Here is a 20,032-nt window from a genome sequence, read left to right on the forward strand (position 1 = left end):
ATTACCATAGTTACCGATGTTCGTTTGGTTCTTTTTAAACGGGAACCTCTCTTATCTCTGACCAAAACAAAAAAACTCTTATTGCTCATCAACTTTAATTACCTTTCTTACTAAAGGCTTAAACTTACCAACGGTTACAAGATATCAACATTTATTTGTGTGATTAAAAATTTTTCTCTAATTAAATTACCAACTAGTTCTCGGTTACAATTTTCATTTGAGTTGTTTACCAATGTTTAATTAATTTTTTTTATTGAATTTAGTATCTGTTGTTACTAAGTTGCCACTTTTATCTGCATTAATCCAACTTTTTAAATTTACCAACTCTTTCCAACCTCAATTCAGTGATTACCAACTTCTATCCAATGAAGTTACCAACAGTATTGCATTACCTGTTCTTATTTAGTTACCAGCTAGTACTTGGTATTTTGTTCTGCACTTACCAACTTCTCTGTTCTCTGAAAACAAAGAACTTGTCTAATTTTTTTACTAATTTTCACTTTCGTAAACACCATGAATTTATGGATATTATCTTATCACCAAGTAATAGTGCGCCTCCACATCTTAATCGACGATCAACTTTTCTCCAATTAAGTTAGCAATTAGTTTTGAATCATCAATTCTCATTTGAGTTGCTTACCATGGTCATTTGATTTTTTAAATTTACCGATTTTTGTATTGAATTGACACTTTATTTGCCTTACATATTAACCCTTTTCTGCAGTTAAATTACCAACTAATTTTGGGTTACTGACTCTTATTTAAGTTACTTATGAGCTTTTTTTAATTTTTCTTGTAACAACTAACTTCTATTATCTTTGACAAAAAAAAAACTTACCTCACTATTTATCAACTTTTATTCAACTTTCTTGCAGACAATTTAAATCAACCAATTATTAATAAATATTTACTGGGTGATTTACTAACTTTCTTCCCTATTACTTTACCAAATAGAATGGTTGGTAAATTAAAAAAAAGAGTAAACATTTCTAATTAACTCACACGAAAGTTGGTAATTTAGAACCGATTGATCACTTAAAACGAAGAAAAGTTGATAGATAACTTGAATTGAAGTTATAAATTTCCATATAGAACTCAGTGAATGTAATTAATAAAAGCTTTATAAAGTAGGATAAAAATAAGAAAGTTGGTAATTAAGGAAAACTAAACTTGATAAGTAACTAAAATGAGAATTGAGAATTCAAAACTAGCTGGTAACGTATTATTGCTATTAGAAATTGAGATTTACTTTGATTAAGTTGGTGATTCTTCAAATACTTGGTAAATTAAAGCGGTCCCAAGAAATGCAAATAAATGTTTGTTAATGATAAGAAAGTTGGTAAATTAAGAAAAATAAAATTCAGTAAATAACTCAAACAAGAGTTTGCAACTCCGTCCTATATGTTAATTAAAAAGGAAAGAAAGTTGATTAGTCGCATTAATTTGGATCGGTAACCTTAAAAAATAGTTAGTAAATATAAGGAGTTGCTAATCAAGGCAAATAAAAATTAGTAACACAACAGAAAAGATGGTAAACTAAAAACTAATTAAATATAAGTAAATTACTTAATTGAGAGTTTGTAAGTCAAAATTAGCTGGCAATTTAATTTGACTAAACTGATCAATTATTCAAATTTATGTTTTCCAATTTCATAAAGAGTTAAGCGTCGGTAAGTGGGGTAAATATTTTATGTAAGTGTCGGTAAGTTGCCTAGCAAAAAGTCACCAGTGAATTTTTTTCACAACAGTTTTATGGCATTTATAAATGGTTATTGAAATTTACTGGTACATTAAAGAAATCAATATTTTCTAGTAGTGAACAATAGAATTCTGCATGATGTTTGCTTTCAATTGGTAAATCGTTCTTGGTGAGATCAATCTCACTGCTTCAATATCAGTACTTACATATTCTATCATACATTATACAAACATGAAATAAAAATGTTTTCATCGTCAACAGAATATGTAGGTATAAATTGTTTTTGATAGGAAACTGTAATTCCGTTAACTAATTTTTCGAAGCATTACTAAAAATTATTCTTAATAAAATATTTTTTATTCATTTTTCCCCAAAATGGATCCAAACTCGCAATGATATTGCTCGAAAGCAGGAATCCAATAGGATTCAAAAAGTCATGACTCACAAGCCACCCAATCGAGGTGTGGAAAGGAACCCAAGACAAGATGACCGCTCATTGGAAAGATTTGAAACAACCCAACGAGAAAATTTGGGTGTTGGATGCTTTCGGAACATTCGGTCATCAACTGACAATCGCATCGGGACAGATCTCAAATTACCCATCACATTGTGAACTCTACACAGCTCTGTATATAAAAATTCGATCCATAAGAAACAAGCTCTCGGCCGGTGACATATGAGGTTAATTTATTTAATGTAGTTCTTGAACCTGCACAAAACATTACAAGAACCACTTTTTGTATTGGTAACAAAGTACTAAAGAAGGGATTTGCCTTCCCGTTTCTAGATTTGATTCCAATTGATTTGGAATTGAGAAAGTAGTGAAAGGGTCTTTTCATTGATTTGGTTCCTATCAAGAAAGATTTTTGGGAGTTAGATTCTTGCATCAACCAATTGGAAATCGGAAAGAACATTTTTTTTTCCCCTTCTTTTATCATGATGAGGAGCCAAAAAGGGGAGAGAGAAAAAGAAAAAAAAAAGTCAGGAACCGGGTAAAGGCAGGGGAGGTCAAGGTAATAATAGTCTGGGAAAATTTCAAAAAAGGGCCTCAAATGCCCTCACTTTCTCAAAAAAGGGCTCGAAGTGAACTTTGTGTCAAATAAGGGCCTGAAGTGCCATCTGTGTTTCAAAAAAGGGCCTGGCTAGGGAATTTTGGGTTTTTTTACATTTTCTGATTTATTTCCTTTTTTTCTTTACTTCTCCCTTTTTTTTTTTTGGCCTCCACCATCGCTCTCTCTCCTCTGTCTCTCTCCCACCGCGCCCTTCCCTCACCCGGATCCAACAAGCCCATGCTCAAATCATCACCCTCTCCGGCCACGCTGCCGTCGTCGGCCGCTAGGTCGACCTGCCTAGGAGAGGGCCGGCCTCGTGGCCGCCGGCGAGGCCGCTCATCCCACGGCCGCCGATGAGGGAAGGAAAAAAGAGAGGAAAAAGTAAGGAAAAAAAGGAAAGAAAACAAGAAATGTAAAAAGACCCAAAAAACCCCTAGCCAGGCCCTTTTTTGAAACACAGATGGCACTTTAGATCCTTATTTGACACAAAGTTCACTTCAGGCCCTTTTTTGAGAAAGTAAGGGCATTTGAGGCCCTTTTTTGAAATTTTCCCTAATAGTCTTGACCCAAAAAAAAAAAAGGTGTGATAATAATCTTGTGGCTTGAATCACATGAGAAGGACGTAAGCTTGAGAAAAGGGAAAACTTTGATAAGTTATACCTCGTGCCGTAGAGTTAATAATGCCTCGCCAACTATCTTTTTTTTTTTTTTAGAAAAATAAAGGGTTAATATCATGAAAAATTTCAAACTGTTACATATGATAAATTTATCCCAAACTAATTTTTTAACCATCAAAACCCCCAAACCGATACACCTATGATAAATTTACATTCTGTTCGTTTTCGTTAAATTTTACAGTCAAATGGTTGTATTAGATGATACGAGACAGTTGATAGGTATATCGATTTAGGGTTTTTACCCTCCATTTGTCACATGCGTGTCGGTTTAGGGTTTTTCGTAGTATTAACTCAATTTAACGGAAACTAATAGAGGGTAAATTTGTCACGGACATATTAGTTTAGTATTTTTTATGATCAAAATATTAGTTTTGAAAATATTTATCACAGGCATACCAGTTTGATGGTTTTTGGTGATATTAACCCAAAACTACATCAGCCTTTTCATCTCCTAAACTTTGACTAGAGCCGTCATGGTAAATTACTTTTTTGTGCAGTAATTCGTTCGAAATTCTCCGGAATTTTAAAGAATCTACAGTTATTATTTACGTGTACTGGTTGTAATCTTGCTATAGAGTTCGAAATGTGTGCTTGTTAGCACTCAATAATCATCGCTGATATTATGGTAAGCTCCCTTAAATTGTCGTTAGTGATACTACCTTGACTCCCATACACGTAGAATTAGTAAATTGGCCCGATTTCTTGTAAGTTTGAGCATCCCATGGTTGATAAATTTAAGGAACCTCTATTAGTGATTAATTTTCGTTATATGTCGCATTTTTTCTTTCATATGATGTGAATTTATTAATCCTTCATCAGGGACTTTCCTTAAACTATAGTGAGTTGCCAATAAAGAAATCTTGTTATATGCTAAGTAGAACCGACAATGATACACGACATGACACGACACGACACTCCGACATATCAATTCTCAATAAACAGAGAATTTCAACACGTTGGGACATGTTGTATATTATATGTATATTTTTACACATATATGATAAATTATTGATTTTATGATTATTTCAATCAAATTAATTTGATTCAAAACCATAGATAAATAAATAATAAAAAAGAGCCCATGATGAATTTATGCTAAAATTATTAATCCATCATTTGTTAATATCATTTACTGTTTCGAATTGGCAAATTCAACTACATTCCATCTAACCTTTGCTCTTTATACATTAAACTGTCTATCTCTCTGATTCTTAAATTTAATTTCTAACATTTGGATCCAATATCTTTATTGTTATTTTTTTACCATCTAATGATTAATGAAGAGGCAACTCATTTGAAGACAAAGTATATAGGAAATTTTGAGAAAAAAAAAAGAATTACATACGGAGAGAATCTTTCAAATTAGTGAAAGAGAGATTGAGAAAGAGAGATATTGAGAGAGAAAGAGGACATACATATCAACGGCGAGCTGCTTCTTCTTCTATTAGAGATTTATGATTTTTTTTTTTTTGCTAGCTGGGTGTATTAATATTGGGATATTTTTTATAGATCACATTTTCACCCCTAATTTATTGAAAATATAAACAATTGACCCGTGCATGTCAGAACGGGGTGTCATGATGCTGGACACGCATATCGCGGCGTGTCCCGACGGCTAATCACATGTCGAATATCTAACACATGTTGACCACGTATCAGTTCAAGGAGGCCCTGGAGAGTGCCCGTGCTTCCTACGTTCTATGTCATAACAATATCCTAGTTTCCAATTCAGTTTTGGGCAAGTGGCATAGAGAAAATGTATTGCTATAACACTTTGATTGTTTTGCGAAAAATGTGTGATTTGAAAAAAAAAATTCTGAAAATGATCGTTTGTATCATTTGAGATTATTGATCAATGAAAAATATTTTCATTATCAATAACAAAACATGTCTAAATATTTTCGAGGATGATGATAATATTTTTCATTCATTCGCTTTTATAAGTGATACGGCATACAAGTGATCTACTTTAGGATTTTTTTTAAAAAAAATTATTTATTACGTTCGAAACAAACAAACAAAGTTTAAATAAGTGATTCGACATACAAGTGATTTACTTTAGGATTTTTTTAAAATTATTTATTTTTTTCAAAACAACAAAGTCTAGATAAGCGATATGACATACAAGGAGTCTACTTCGGGATTTTTTTTTAAAAATTATTTATTTTTTTCGAAACAAACAAATTCTTTAGAACTGTTCTTCGATTTTCAATTAGGGCTTTGTCGGCCAGGCCAGGCCAGCCTCCAGAAGTCCAGGCCAGTGTTGCATTAAACTAAATATAACGTGCAGTGATGTGGCTACAGTATATGACATGATTATGGTGGGGTGGTTAGTTAATTAAGGCCCCATTTACTTTATGAAAAATTGGTAAGTTAAAAAATGTTACTTTAAAATTGATGGCTTGTATCAGTAAAAGATATATTCATTACCGATAATAATTTATGTCTAAATATTTCAATGCACGCTGGAAAAAATTCATTTCCTCTATTTTTTTAATGATATAAGCGATTATTTTTAAGAAATATCTTTCAAATTATTTATTTTTCATTAAACAAACGCAAGCAAGACATTTTGGATTTTTCTTTGTTTAGAGGAAAACTTAAATCGAGTTTCCTAAGAAGGGTGAGTCGCCCTCGTACACGTGACTATTCCTGGTATATGTTGAAAGGTGATCTAGAATGCGTTTGGCAATGTTTCTATTCTCAGGAACAATTTGTGAGCAGAAATGAGTTTTTATTATGCTCCCTAGAACAATTTTTAAGCATAAGAACGCGTCTGATAACCGCACAGAATTTCTATTCACAATTGGTACAGCCCTAAAAATTTCTATTCCTATTTTTTTGTTTAATTATAAAAATGTCAGTGGAGACGAAAGGGGCCGACGAGCTGTGGCGGCGGCAACGACAACTAGCGGTTGGCGGCAGCGAACGACAAATGATAGTGGGGACAGTGGACTCATGGTTGTAAAGACGAGCATTAATTTACATTGAGTTTATTTTTCTAGAATTACATTGTCTCTCTTTTTGTTCATGGGAACAAAGAAGTTATGTTTTTTAATTCTTGTTTCCGTTTCTCGAAACAAAAAATTAATTTACATTTTCAAACGAGTTTCTGTGCTTTTTCTATTTCAGAGCAAAACAGAAAAACAGAAACATTACCATACGCGTCCCTAGTTTCCAATGATTTTTTTTTTTTGGCCTAGTTTCAAATGATTACAAGGTCGTTTTTGGGCACGTGGCATTTAAAAATTGCATTTCTCTAAATAATGCAATGTTCGTTCTTCAAATTTTATGAAGTGCTTTGACAGCCTCAATAGCCCCAGGCTTCGAAGCCCATGTGGTCCGGCCTAGTGGTGCTTTACGGTTTACACTAAAGTTATATATACAGTGCGGTGGTGTGGCTGGAGCAAACTTTCTAGTTTCGTCAATGAAGTCTTGAATATTAACGCGATATTCAATGTAGTCCTCTCAGTCAATTGCTTTCGAAAATCGCTAATCTAGGGATTTCATGTAGGACATTGTTTGTTTGCATCAGAGTGCCACATAGAATGGCCGGCAATGACCAGATGTCACATCAGTAATTTCCGGCAATAATTGGCCGGAAGGGCTATACTGACATTTTGCGCAAATTTAACAATTATTTTTGTAAAATTGAAAATTTTATAACTAAATTGACATATATATTATGAGTTTAGGATTGATTTAGTAATCATCCCCTCAAATTGTACACTAATGTAACTGATTCCGACATATCAAGTGATCTTACGCAAAAGGGAAAAACGTGTGTCCATAAAAAAAAGTCGCGGCACTGCTCTTATGCACCCATTGTTTCCATTTTTCAGAAGGACCGAGAGTTAGCAGCAATGACCATATCGCAGCACAATGATAAAATTCAATATATCGATATGATTTTATTAAAATGTTTTAAGTATCAAAATTATGTCTTGATCTAACATTTTAACCCTTTTGAACGATTGGATCTATTAGAGCAATTAATAGTGGTCGCACAGAATTCATAAGCTTTTCATAACTCCTGTGTGTCTAAAAGCACCAGAAGTCCATACGCCGTGCCCCAGTGGTCTCCGGTGAGTCGGGCGACCCCTTCTGGTCCAAGATTGTTCTTCACAGAGTAAAACCTTTGTCAAGAACCTAAATGGAAAGGTGTTCAAGTTACGTCGCGTTGCGTATTTGTGAATCCGTCAATTTGACGGGTCTAATTTTACAAAAGATTGATGGGCCTGGCTAGAGCAGCCGCGTCTTCTTTCTCGATGGAAAATATAGAAGATAATAGCCAAGAGGACCGTCGTGTAAGACCATGAATAACGTGTGCTTTATTAAAGTAATCTGTTCATGCTTTCCCCTCCACGCGGCCTTACTCCTCGTTAATGTGTGATTTCATCGAAATCGCTTTAGTCAAACAAAACAATTCCTTTAGAAAATTGATCCAGAAACCCGGCTTATTTAAATCATAGGCTTGACATTAAGACCGATATGGTCAGACGCGGCCCGTTGACGCGACACGGAATCCACACGAGATAAAATACAACATAGAGAAAGAAAGGACTTCAATATGACTTGACACTGACATATTAAATTTGACAATTTAACTACTTTGCCTGTTCAGTACATGTCATGATGCTTTAGTGCTGACCCACGAAGCATAAAGATGGATATGACTAATCAGTGTCCACCGTGAGTTATTAATTCAGTATATAGTTCAAAAGACAGAAAGAAAAGGCTTAAATATGACTTGACACGAGATACAATTTAATTATTTTGCTCGTTCGGTACATATTATGATGTTTTAGGGCTAACCCACAAATCATAAAGATGGATACAAGGGATGTAATTGCCGTGAGTTACATGTTCGGGATATAGTTGATAGTTCTTTTTTAATTCCATCTCTAGATTCCTTGCTACTGAACCGGACGTGAGAGTTATTAATTCCAAAGCCTCGAGGGTGAGAGGACTCGAAGCACACGTTTTGACACGAATAATCGACGTTTTTTTCAAGGGAAAAAAAATTACCAACTTTTTGAAGGTAAAAATAAAATTTCAAACTTACATCTCTTCGGGGGAATTCACTATGACTATGCAATTATCCGAAGACTCGAGATACAATAACATTTGGGAAAACACCTGATGACTATGCAATTATTGTTGTTGTTGAATCATTTGGCTCGATCTCATCAGGTGTTCTCCCAAATGTTATATATATATTGGAATGAGGTGAAATTTTGAAAAAAAAAAACAGTAAAAAGACGTCATATGAAAAAGAGGAATTACAGAAAATTTTAGGTCAAAATGCACAATTCGGATTATCTTAATTTTTCCACGTCGAAACAATTCTCCGTGTGACTGCGAGAAATATACATACTTATGAGGCACATCGGGAAATTGGCATTTTTTTTTCCTTTTTCTGAGGTGATGAAATTTACCTGGATATTTTCTTACATTGTCCATCTATAATTTACACCATCAAAAATAAAATATGAGATGCGTTCGAAATTTGCACCACCACAAAAAAAACATGCTTCATTTATATTTCTTACATTATGCTTGACTATGTCTATTGTGTCTAGCATGTAATGAATCAACTATAGATTTGTTTCACAAAGAAAATTTATTTACGTTAATGAAAACATGTAAATGTAAAGGTTGAAGGGTCGAAAGCAACAAGAGCATCCTTATTTCTGAAAAATTATAAGAAAAAATTTCAAATAAGGATCTCAAGTATTCTCATTTTCTCAAATAAGAACCTGAAATGGACATTATTTCAAATAATGTCATTTCAAATAACGGCCTGAAGTCCTCTTATTTTCTCAAATAAGAACTTGAAGTAATCCTTGTTTTAAATAATGGCTTGAACCGGCCTTGTTAGCCTCAAAGAAAAGCCTAACCTTCTAGATATTCATCTTTTTTTCTTCCTTTTTTTGTTCTTTTCTTTTCTTTTCGCATGTTGCCGCGATGCCCGAAGAGGGCTGGAGGAGGGTCGCCCTTGCCGGCCACAACAAAGAAAAAAAAAGATAAAAAATATTCAGAAATATAATTGTCTTTGGACGAAAATGCTCTTGACCAATCAGAATATTTAATCGGATGACAGGTTGGAACTTCATTTAAAACTGTCGGGGTTATTTTACGCCCTTATTTGAGACCGACATAGTCATTACATGCCCTAATTTAAAATAAGATTCACTTTAGATATTTATTTAAGAAAATGATGGCACTTCAAGTCTTTATTTAAAAATTTCTCGAATTCTAAAGCGACTAATACTTATTAAACTTTTGACCGGTTTTAGACTCAATCATTTGTGGTGCTCCGTCTCCATCATTAGATGAAAGTGATGTAATGTGCAACCAGTCACTCGTCGCTATTGGTTACTGTCAAGCGTCTCGTTTCGCATGACGATTTCGTATTGCGAAAATCCACGACAAACCAATAACCTTCAGTGGTTCTTTCAAGAAAATTTTACGAAGTACGCAATCCGATTCGTAAGATCAATGCTCTTCTTCGCTCCCTAGGCGTATTTTCCGCTCTCATCGTTACGAATTAACACGCTGCTTCAGATCTTCCAAATTAAGAAGTGCGGCAGAAACGAGAAGGAACACAGTGTGTTTCTGCTGCTTTGGAAGCAGTTATACGACTTCTCCGAAATTTGAAAACTCTCCTTTTGCGATCTAAATCTAGACTCGAGAGCTCTTCTTTCTCGATCTAGGTCTAGGTGACCGCATTGACAAAAGAGGATTATAGTATATGCTCATCACTGATGACAATGCGAGATTCGATACCCGACCGCCGATTGTTCTATTTTGATGCCGAGACAAATTCGTTCTTATGGATGAGATTATACTTATCATAGCAATTTATATTTTGTCATTCTACTTTGCCCTTGTTTCACGTGTTTTCTTTTACAGTTTTCATGTATCATCTCGAAAATATAAATAAAATATTTGCTTTTGATTAAAAAACAAAGGTTTTTTTTTTTTTTTGGGTGTTTTGGGTCTGATTCTATATACAGCAAATCTCACCCAAGCAAATGAAAATCTTGGCTTTGGAAAATGGACAGTCAGACAGATTCCCGAAAGCAGCCTCTCGAGTCCTAGCCTCTCATCGCTTTGTCCGTAAGTTCACGACTTTGACCAGCCGTGTCAACTGGCGAACATCCGAAACAGATTCCCCATTTCTCTCCTGTTCGTTTCTACTTTATTTCCCGTCCTTCTCGATGCGGACCGCGTTTCTGCCGCACAGGAGAAATTTTTTTTTTGGATTAGTTGGTTGAGGAACTGTTTAATCCTATGGATGCTTCGTCCTAATTTGCCTTTAACCTTGGTCCGTTGAATCTTAAACTTTGCCGGAGATGTGACGAGGGCATTTTCCAAACTCAATTTCTGATATAAGAAGATTTATTACATCGTATTTATCTCAATCATTTGAGATGTACTATTTTTTACCAACAAAAAAGAAAACCGTTATTTCTATTTTAGATGACGGAGAGATATTCGAATCGGCTTTTCGTGCTGAGCCCACGAGTGAAGAAGCGATCTCCTCTTGAGAGAACGAGATACATTAATGTTGGATTTCTCGTTGCTTAAATTCCAACGTTGCTATAACCAATGTCGTAATTTCCAATTGATGTGTTGGACTCGGCATGAGTTTGATTCGTTCAATTTGATAGCTTGAACTTTTTGTCCAACGAAATATGAACTTAACCACTAATAATTTCTTGACTCGTCATCTTATCTTCTTCTTTTTTCGAAAGTTCTTCCCGTGCGTTAGGAACGGTCGCCAGTTTTCCGTTCTCGTGATCTTGGAATTTGACCAGGAAGTAATCCTCGGGTCAGCTCGTTGACCCCACGGCGTCCCATTTGTACATGCCCGGAAGTGAGAACTAACAACCAGCCACTTCCTCAGCAACAAAAAAAAAAAAAAAACGCTGCTCCAGATGACACCCCTCGCTCTCTCTCTCTCTGTTATATATTGGGAACTTGAAATGAGCTCTCCTCTTTGACGTTGTGCGTCTGTCTCCCTCCTGTGCAGACAGAACTTGAAATGAGCTCTCGGCTTTGACGGTGTCTATTCGTCTCCCTCTTGTGCGCAGACACTTTTGCTTGTCCCGAGCAAGATTCTTCGCACAAAATTGATGTTTTCTTGGTGCTCTGGTTAGAAAATCTTCTGTGTTTCGTTTTCCCCTGAAGACCTGCATTGGCAGAAAACAAGAAATGGTCTTGGTTCTTGCTTGCTTCGAGCAGAGCACGTAGCTCTCCTCTCGGAGAGCTGCTCTTGAACTTCTCTTCTGGCTGAGTGCTTCTGTACTTCTAAAAAGGAGGGCTGTTGCTAACATTATCTGGTAAGTCGCAGACCTTCTTTAGATCGTTGCATCTTTAGAAGATTCTTCTGTGATTTTGTGGCTGAGGTATGGCGGATTGCTGTTCTTTGCAAGGTCTCTCTCTGGTGATAGAGTCGCAAACTGTCTGTTGTGTGACAAAAATGATGTCTTTAGGGGTTATTTCTTCTGAGATTCGTTGTGACAGTTTGCTGTGAATTTGCTATTTCTGGGAAATTGTTATTTACTTGCTTTGGGATGAAAAAGTGAGAAGGAAAAGCTAGCCTCTGTATAATAATATAGTAGCACAAGAGCCATAGTGGTGGTGATAAGTTTAATTGATTTGTGTCTTCTTCCCAGTAAGCAGAGATAGAAGTTTCATTACTCTTCTTGGATGATAAAATTAAGGAATTTGCTTTGCTCTCAAAGTTCAAACTCTTCGAGAACGGTGCTTTTTGAGCATGATATATGCAAGACTCGTAGATGCTTGGAGGTTAAAAGAATTGATGAGACCATTACTTGTCTGTCAGCGTGAGAGTTCCAAGAACTGAACTCAGGAACTAGCCAGCTCCGATATCTTGTTAAAAATGAGAGCACAGCCAGTTATTCTGATCCGCGGGTTACAAGTTGTGGACATCATCGTATGGAAAATTAACAAAATATGAATATGGGTTTACATGGCTGTAACCCTTCAATGAGAATTGAGAAGGTTGTCTGGAGGAAGTTTCCTCCACCCTTTGGAGGAAAACATAGCCCTTAAATTCTTGGACGAAGATGTCGTCCTGTTCTTCAATTTGTGATCTAAGGGAACTCATTCTGAATATCCCATTTCCTTGTGGTGCAAAGGTCCGTATGAAACCAATTCATGAAATCTAATCTATGTATTTGGTTCTTTCATGAGGAAAGGCTGTTTTGTTAAAAGCACCAGCTAATGGCACCAGAGAAGTGAAAGCGAAATAACTGATGACCTTTGAAGTTTGTAGAATGCGTCAAACACCGATTCACATGAAAAAAATTGATAGCACTATTGCTATAATATTTGGTGGTTGTCAAAGTAGAGATTCTTGATGTCGATGAAGCAGAGGCCTCAATATAGCAATGGCGTGTCCTCCTGCTTCAGAATCTTTGTTGCTGGTTAATTAGCCATTCTTTAAATTTCTGTAGAATTGCCATATTCTCTATCCTTTTCTTCGGAAATGTCAGATTCTAGTTTGAGTGTTCGCTCCATACTTTTGGAGGAATGCAGCATATGTACTAAGAATTAATTTTTGCATGTCAAACCTCTACTTTGAGAGGCAGGAAAAAATAACATTCATGCTTTGCTGGTGCTTATGTCCTTTAAATCCTCTGTCCATTGTTTTTGCACCGGTAACATCTCATGTCTGCTGCATTTTCTGACTAATGATTGGTTGCAATGATGCTACGTAATTGATATCTCAACATAGTATTTGAGTGTCTTGTGATTGGGTCTTGTGTTGGATTTGCAAAAAACACATCATAGTAATCTTTTCTCGTCAATACTTCTGCATCTGCAGATCAAGGAAAAGTCAGTCTCTTTCAATGGGAAGTGGTATCACTGTGGTGGCGGAGACACTCTCTAATTCTTACTGTTTCAAGGTAAATATTTGTCAGGACTTAAAATTTCTATTCCTATGCATGAGATTGATCATTTTATGTTCTAATGTGCTGTCTGGTAAATTTGTTGCTACCAGTTATTTAGGCTGGTGTGCAGTGTTAATAATGATAACGGAGCTGCATTCCAGCTTAATTCTCTTGAATGAGAAGAGTTTCTGATTTTTGATGCCTTTGGCTTCCAGATAAAGTGAGATGATAGTAGAAAAAGTCACTAGCATTGATGAAGATGAAGCACTAAGTTGTTTCAGTTTGGAATGAACTAAGGACTACACGTTTAAAAAAAGTGTGCCTGCATTAATGTTTATTTGGAAGAATGTGGGCAAGTCACAGTACATATATAAAAGCTTTGTATTGATTGGTTTTTGAAGTTGTCCATTTTTATCGATCCGTCGTATCTATACTTTTTCGTTCTTTCTGATTTCGTGTAATGTGATGAGTATAGCTAATGATTGCAGGTCCATTATGAAATGTGCACAGAGCTTATGAAGTTGGTTGATAAAGTATCGAGTGTTATTCCACAAATAGAGGCAGCTCGTCCTCGCTCATCTGGAATGCTTGCACTTTCCTCTTTAATTTGTGAAATTGATAAAGCCAAGCAACTCCTCCACCACTGCAGTGAATCTAGCAAACTCTACCTGGTGGGTACCTATGAGGTTGTTCAACTCCAAAGTGATGAGGTTAAAAAACATAGACACTTATTTGTCAAATAGTTGTGCCTTCTGGAAAGTAGCGACTTGATCACATTCCTTGTGAAAGTGACAGTTCAAATGATAAAAAGTTCCTAAAGGGAAGAAGACCAAGCAGAAAAGTTGGATATAGAAGTTTTGGTGCGTCAACAGTGGGGAGAATTTTGACATGCTGTATTGACTAAACATTTGACAGTCTTTCCCATATTTCTCGTTATCTACTCAGTCCTTAGAATTACTCCTTAAAATCTACATTAGGTCTGCTCCCAAAGTACGTAGAGTAGATAATATGTCAAGTTCATATATTTGTTGGCTTCACAGACATGTGATTTTTGCAACTTTCAGGCACTAACCAGTGACGCAATAGCCAGGAGATGTCAAAGATCAAGGGAGCTATTGGAGCGTGGTTTAGACCTAGTTCGAAATTCGGTTCCAGTCCTGTTGGCTATCAAGGTTGGTTGCTTTTATACGTTATGCAGAGATTTAACACAGATAGAATCTTCTTAATATTAATGTATCTAGTGGGCGTACTTCTGTGGCCGCCATGGAAACGGACTGGCTCCTTTTCGGCTTCTGTTAATGATCTGAGGCAACACTTTGTCCTATGCCTTCTATCAGCCAGAAGAAGAAAAGCGCTGATCCTTGCTCCGCTGATGTAGTTTTCATCCTCCCTACATTAAGTCTTCTCTTGGATGCTTGTTCTGCACAACTAACATTTGTTGCAATGAGTTGTTTCCCTGACCTAGCTTTCAATGTATGTGAATTATCCTAGTTTACACCTAGTAAAGCAACCCTTCTTTCATTGATCGCTTGGACTTCTTAGTCTCCTTCTTCTCCTCTCTCTCTCTCTCTCTCTCTCTCTCTATATATATATATATATATATATCCTTAGCCTTAACTAAATCCACATCTTGTCACAAAAAAAAAAAAAAAAAAATTCACCTAAGCATTTGTTGTGGCTCTCCTGGAGTTGGCATTTTCTCTGCATAGGCTCGGCAGGGGGTGCAGGAAATTTCATTGGACATGCATTCTTCTTATTGCTTGTGAGATGGAATGTTTTTAGTCGTGTGTTGGGGAGGTCAAACCAGGTTTTCCTTTCTTTAGTTTCTTACTTTGCTTGTTGCGTCTGCAGATATGTCACATAATTGACGAGCTTAGAAATGCAAAGTTTGTTTTGGATTCTTCTGAAATGGAGGCTGGAAAGGTTCTTCGACAATCTTTAAGGCTACATTTATCCATAGCTGGTCCGATGGAGACATTGGATATTGGAGCAATTAAATTTGCTGCTTCAAAGCTTCATATCATGTCTCAAAGAGCTGTCGTAACGGAGAAAAGATCAATCAAGAATCTTCTCAGCAAAGTTGGTGACAGAAACCCAGCGAAGAAAGAGAGGTTGAAATCCTTATTGTATCTCCTGGATAAGTACGGAAACTCCATCGTGGCAGAGCCACAAGAGAATGCTGTCGCTCATGGTGATAAAACAAATGAATTTCAAACCTCCACATCCAGCAGTGATGCTAAAGCTGATGTTCTGAGGGACCCTGTCCCTCCTGGTGAATTCAATTGCCCCTTGTCTAAGAGATTGATGTACGATCCCATCGTCATTGCTTCTGGAGTGACATTCGAAAGGATGTGGATCCAGAGGTGGTTTGATGAGGGTTACGATACATGTCCCAAAACAAAGGAGAAGCTGTCGCATCAGTTGTTGGCACCAAACAGTTTCCTGAAGCACGAGATATCAAAATGGTGTGTAGAATATGGAGTTAGAAATATAGACCCGAGCATACGAGCAGAAACTGTTTGCTCATTGGAAGCTTCTTCAACATCCATCGACAGCCTCGGCAGTCTTGCTCATGGATATGTAGATTCCATCTACAATCCTGACCCTTCGAGTGTTAAAGTTCCAGATGACCTAAGTTCGACCTCTATTCAGAGTGATGATGATGATCAAAGATGTGGAACTTCTATACCGAGGACCTTGAGATCTTTGGCATTACTGCCTAAACTCAAAGAGCTTCAATGGAAGTCCCAATGTGAGGTTGTCGAAGATGTCAAAAACTATTTGGATCGCGATGATCAAGCTCTTGGGTCAGTGCCATTTGAGAATTTTCTTACGCTGCTTGTACAGTTTCTTGTAGATGCCCACGACCAAGGTGACCTAAAAGCTCAAAGGACTGGGTCACAATTCTTACTGACATATGTCAGCAAAAATAGGTATGTTATTTTCTATAGTCAGCCGGAATCCATAAATACTAGTAATGTTATCATTCCTTTTCGGGATGATGTGATGATGACACCACTAGCTTAGGATGACGTGATTCTTGACCTAGCTAAAGTTTTTTCCTGGTCGACGCCTTCAATGCCGTTTCAAATATTTAAGCAGATCATTTTCGGCCTGTGGGTTGCATCATACTTCACTAATAGTTTACAGTTCATGTAAAATGCTCCCAAATCTCTGCAAAATCTTATTTCTAATTTGCTTCATGTAGGTATGAAGTGACATGTATCAAGAAAAGTGCCTTCTCTCTCTTGATATCATTGCTCGATTCAGAAGTATCTGAACAAGTTCTTGCCACGCTAGAAGTCTTGTCCACTCATGAAACCTGCAGACCCGAGATTGCCGCATCAGGTGTTCTTGCCCCCATCTTCAAGATCCTCGGCTCTCAGAACAGACTACTTCAGGAATCTGCACTCAAGATTCTGAGCAATCTGTCGTATGATTGCTATGTCTGTCATCATCTTATACACTTAGGATGCATCCCGAAGATGGTCCCTTTTCTTCAGACTTCCCCTTTTATGACGCTTGCCCTGACGATCCTGAAAAATCTGTGCAATAGCGAAGAGGCAAGCACTTCCATTGTAGAGACTGATGAATGCATTGCTTCCATTGCTGAATTTCTAGATTCTGCCAGTAGTGAAGACCAAGAATATGCAGTGGCCATTCTACACTCGGTATGCCGCGACCAAGATCTATACTGTAAGTTGGTCCTGGATGAAAGTTTCACAGTTTATCCTGCTCTAATCAACATAAAGACGAACGGCAGCGACAAAGCAAAGGCGAGTGCTTCCGAGCTGCTAAGGCTCTTCCGAGATATCGAACGTGATGGCTTGTGATCCGTGGCATTCTATGCCTTCTGAAAGGAAGGTGTTGTCATTTTAGAAGACATAATTTCTCGAGCGACCAAGGTGTAACTTAAAGGTGCACCCTGAGGACTCTGCTCTTTGACCGTGCAGTGGTAGATAATCTCCATCAACATAAGATAGCATAGAATTTTCTCAACAAAAGATTTCTCATCCCGGCAAGATTCCGCGTCACTAGGGATGGATTCTTCTGCAAATTTTGCTTAGGCCAAGTTCTAACAGTAGCCTTTGTTTTTTCCTCTTTCTTCTCGGGTTTCGAGCCATGTAGATAGTGTCCATGTAGATAGGAACCGACAGTGTCTGTGCTTCAGTTTTCTCAAACCTGTACTCGGTGGCGTTTGTACATCTTTGAATTGTTATTTGCCTTGAATCTGAACGCAGTCATTGGATGCTGAACTTTGTCACGACACTCAGTTCTTCCTTTTAGAAAGTACAGCAAGTTTATCTGCAGCATTGTGAAATCATTGTCAAATGGAAAGAGAAATAACCTTGCACAAACGAGGTATGCTCACAAGGCTTCCTTCATCAATCGTTAGTTCACATGCCTCGGATTACCGATCCATTCCTAATTCTCAGGACAAGCCCTGAAGAGTCACCTCAGCACGCGTTTACAAGCAACCGAGAATGGTAGATAATAAAGTAGGATGATTGCTCTTTAGACCTTGAAACTTTCATGTAAACTATTTGCTTTCATGAGCGTGCATTTAGTTGGTTGTCCAGATGAAAGCATGCAGCAATGTCCTTCCTGATGATTTTTTGTCAGTTCCTTTCTGATGTTTTTTTTTTCTTTTCATGTCCTTCCTGTTTTATCGGCTCGAGACTTGAAATGCAAACCCCGAGTCCCGACCATAGCGAACGGCTCCGCAGCATGGATAACATAGATGTGTAGGCACGTACATTCGGATTGAAACACCAAGTAGCCAGATCTTTAGCAGCCATCAATCAAATTCATGAACTCTGTCACAGGAAGTTGCTCGATATCTACATTGCTTTTGCTGGGGTACTTTCCTGGTCAAGATTTACGGAGAGTGGCCCTCTTAAACCCGCGATAAGTCTCGGGAGGCTTCCGTTTTCTGGATTAGCTTGAGCAAGGAGGTCCTTTCCATTGGATCAAAATTACATGGAAGTCAGGAGTACCAAGGAAAGACATGGTCTAGTAGGGGAACTCTCGACCTCGGAAAATTCAAGCAGCAAAGTTAGGAGCCGTGGAAAGATCTCGGGGTCGGAACTCCAATTTGCAGCGTGACGATGATCCTATCCCTATCTTTCATTGCCGAAGCGACACGACATGAAAACCCACCGGACATTTTACCGCGCATCGGAACCAGCCGGTCGGATGCTGAACCAGCCCGACATGTCTGCACTCGAGGTTAACATGTTGAGAAACGATTATGTCGGTATCCGTTGACATTCGTTAGTTTGTCTTAAGAAGCAGATATGTCGCACGAATTCGCGAATTTTGGAGTTTCGTGACAGATTTTTCTGCAAATTCACAATGAATTGGCGAATGTAATTACTTCGGGTCAACAGTATATTAACAATTTATGGGTATGAGAGGGCGAACCTGCTGGAGTAGCTCAGTTGGTTAGAGCGTGTGGCTGTTAACCACAAGGTCGAAGGTTCAAGCCCTTCCTCTAGCGCCTTCTTTCCTAAACTTTTCAGCAATTTTTCTTCTTCTTTTTTTTTTTGAATCTTTTTGCCCTTGGTATATTTTCAATGCCAATAAAAATCATATTTTTTTTTTTTTTCCAAGCGATTAACTTGCAAAAAATTTAGATTATCCGACGCATTGATTTAATTCTTGTTATGGTATTGTATCGTTCAATTTGAAATGGCAATGAAATCCACTAAACATATTTTTGTGAAAATTACAAGGTTAGATAACAGTTTTATTTACTGCTTTTGTGGCTCTTTCTTTTGCAATTCTCATCATCATTTTTTATTCGTCTTTTTTTTTATCTGTTTTCACTACCGGCAAAAAAAGAAAAAAATTTCTATATTTCAATCGATTAAAGATTAATTAATTAAAATGCTAATAGTAACTTGCAAAATTAGGTATATCTGAAGAATTGATATATTTTTCCTCATGCTATTGTATCGTTCTAGTTAAAATTGCAATGGAATTTTAAGAGTGTGTTTGTTTGAGTGAAAGAATTTTTCGAGAATTTAATTTTTGAACTTTCACTAATTTGATATGCTGAAAATGATCGATTAAAGAAAAAACATTTACCAAGGGGAAAATACTTTCTCGAAAAGAAACGCATTATAATGAGGGCTTGTTTGGCAACGATTCTAATAAAAAAAAAAGTAATTCCGATCGGAATTAATTTTTTTTAAATTTTGTTCACTAGATGAGTTTTAGAAAATCAGAACTCATTTAGTAGGTGCACAAAATTTACGTTCCCGGAATAAAAATACGTTTGCTAACCGCACAAAATTTCTGCTTTTGGGAATAATTTCTCCTTCCAATTTTTGTCATTTAAATCAAATAATTATGTCTTTTTACTATAAAGTCAACCTATACATCATCACTAATAAAATGAATACATATCACGTATTATTCATAATTAGTTTATTTATTCCGTGGAGCATGAAGATACAAACAATTTCTCCCCTTTGTTCATTATAAACTTTATCAACTATTCACCTTCCAATTTCATGTAAATTTCTTGCATTTCGAATTAATCGAAGATTCTACCTACGCCACTAAATTTCCTTGTTGTCCCTTACCATTTGATTTACAATAATTTTTATAAGCATGTTTATCTCGGTTGCCTCTTCATGCGATATATCATCTGCAATCTCTTCTTGTATAGGT

General features: G+C 36.8%; 1 protein-coding gene and 1 non-coding gene across 9 annotated transcripts; both read left to right on the top strand.

Annotated features, from left to right (window-relative positions):
* Nucleotides 1-11,426: 11,426 nt before the first annotated feature.
* LOC115736424 (U-box domain-containing protein 5-like) lies at nt 11,427-17,618 on the top strand. 8 transcript variants are annotated; one of them, XM_048272775.1, is made up of 7 exons: nt 11,427-11,776; nt 13,288-13,369; nt 13,843-14,064; nt 14,419-14,526; nt 15,206-16,287; nt 16,563-17,218; nt 17,308-17,618. In XM_048272775.1, exons 2-6 carry the CDS (start codon nt 13,313-13,315, stop codon nt 17,185-17,187), a joined length of 2,094 nt encoding a protein of 697 aa, XP_048128732.1. In that variant the 5' UTR covers nt 11,427-11,776; nt 13,288-13,312; the 3' UTR covers nt 17,188-17,218; nt 17,308-17,618. The 8 variants fall into 8 exon arrangements, with proteins under 8 accessions (XP_048128732.1, XP_048128729.1, XP_048128734.1 ...); XM_048272772.1 differs by having other exon boundaries at nt 11,427-11,842; nt 16,563-17,618; XM_048272777.1 differs by having other exon boundaries at nt 13,830-14,064; nt 16,563-17,618.
* A 1,162-nt stretch (nt 17,619-18,780) lies between these two features.
* Nucleotides 18,781-18,854, top strand: TRNAN-GUU. Its single transcript has one exon. It is a non-coding gene; the product is annotated as a tRNA-Asn (tRNA).
* The last annotated feature ends 1,178 nt before the right edge of the window (nt 18,855-20,032 follow it).

This window comes from Rhodamnia argentea, chromosome 11 (genome assembly GCF_020921035.1).
Source record: "Rhodamnia argentea isolate NSW1041297 chromosome 11, ASM2092103v1, whole genome shotgun sequence".
Lineage (NCBI taxonomy): Eukaryota > Viridiplantae > Streptophyta > Magnoliopsida > Myrtales > Myrtaceae > Rhodamnia > Rhodamnia argentea.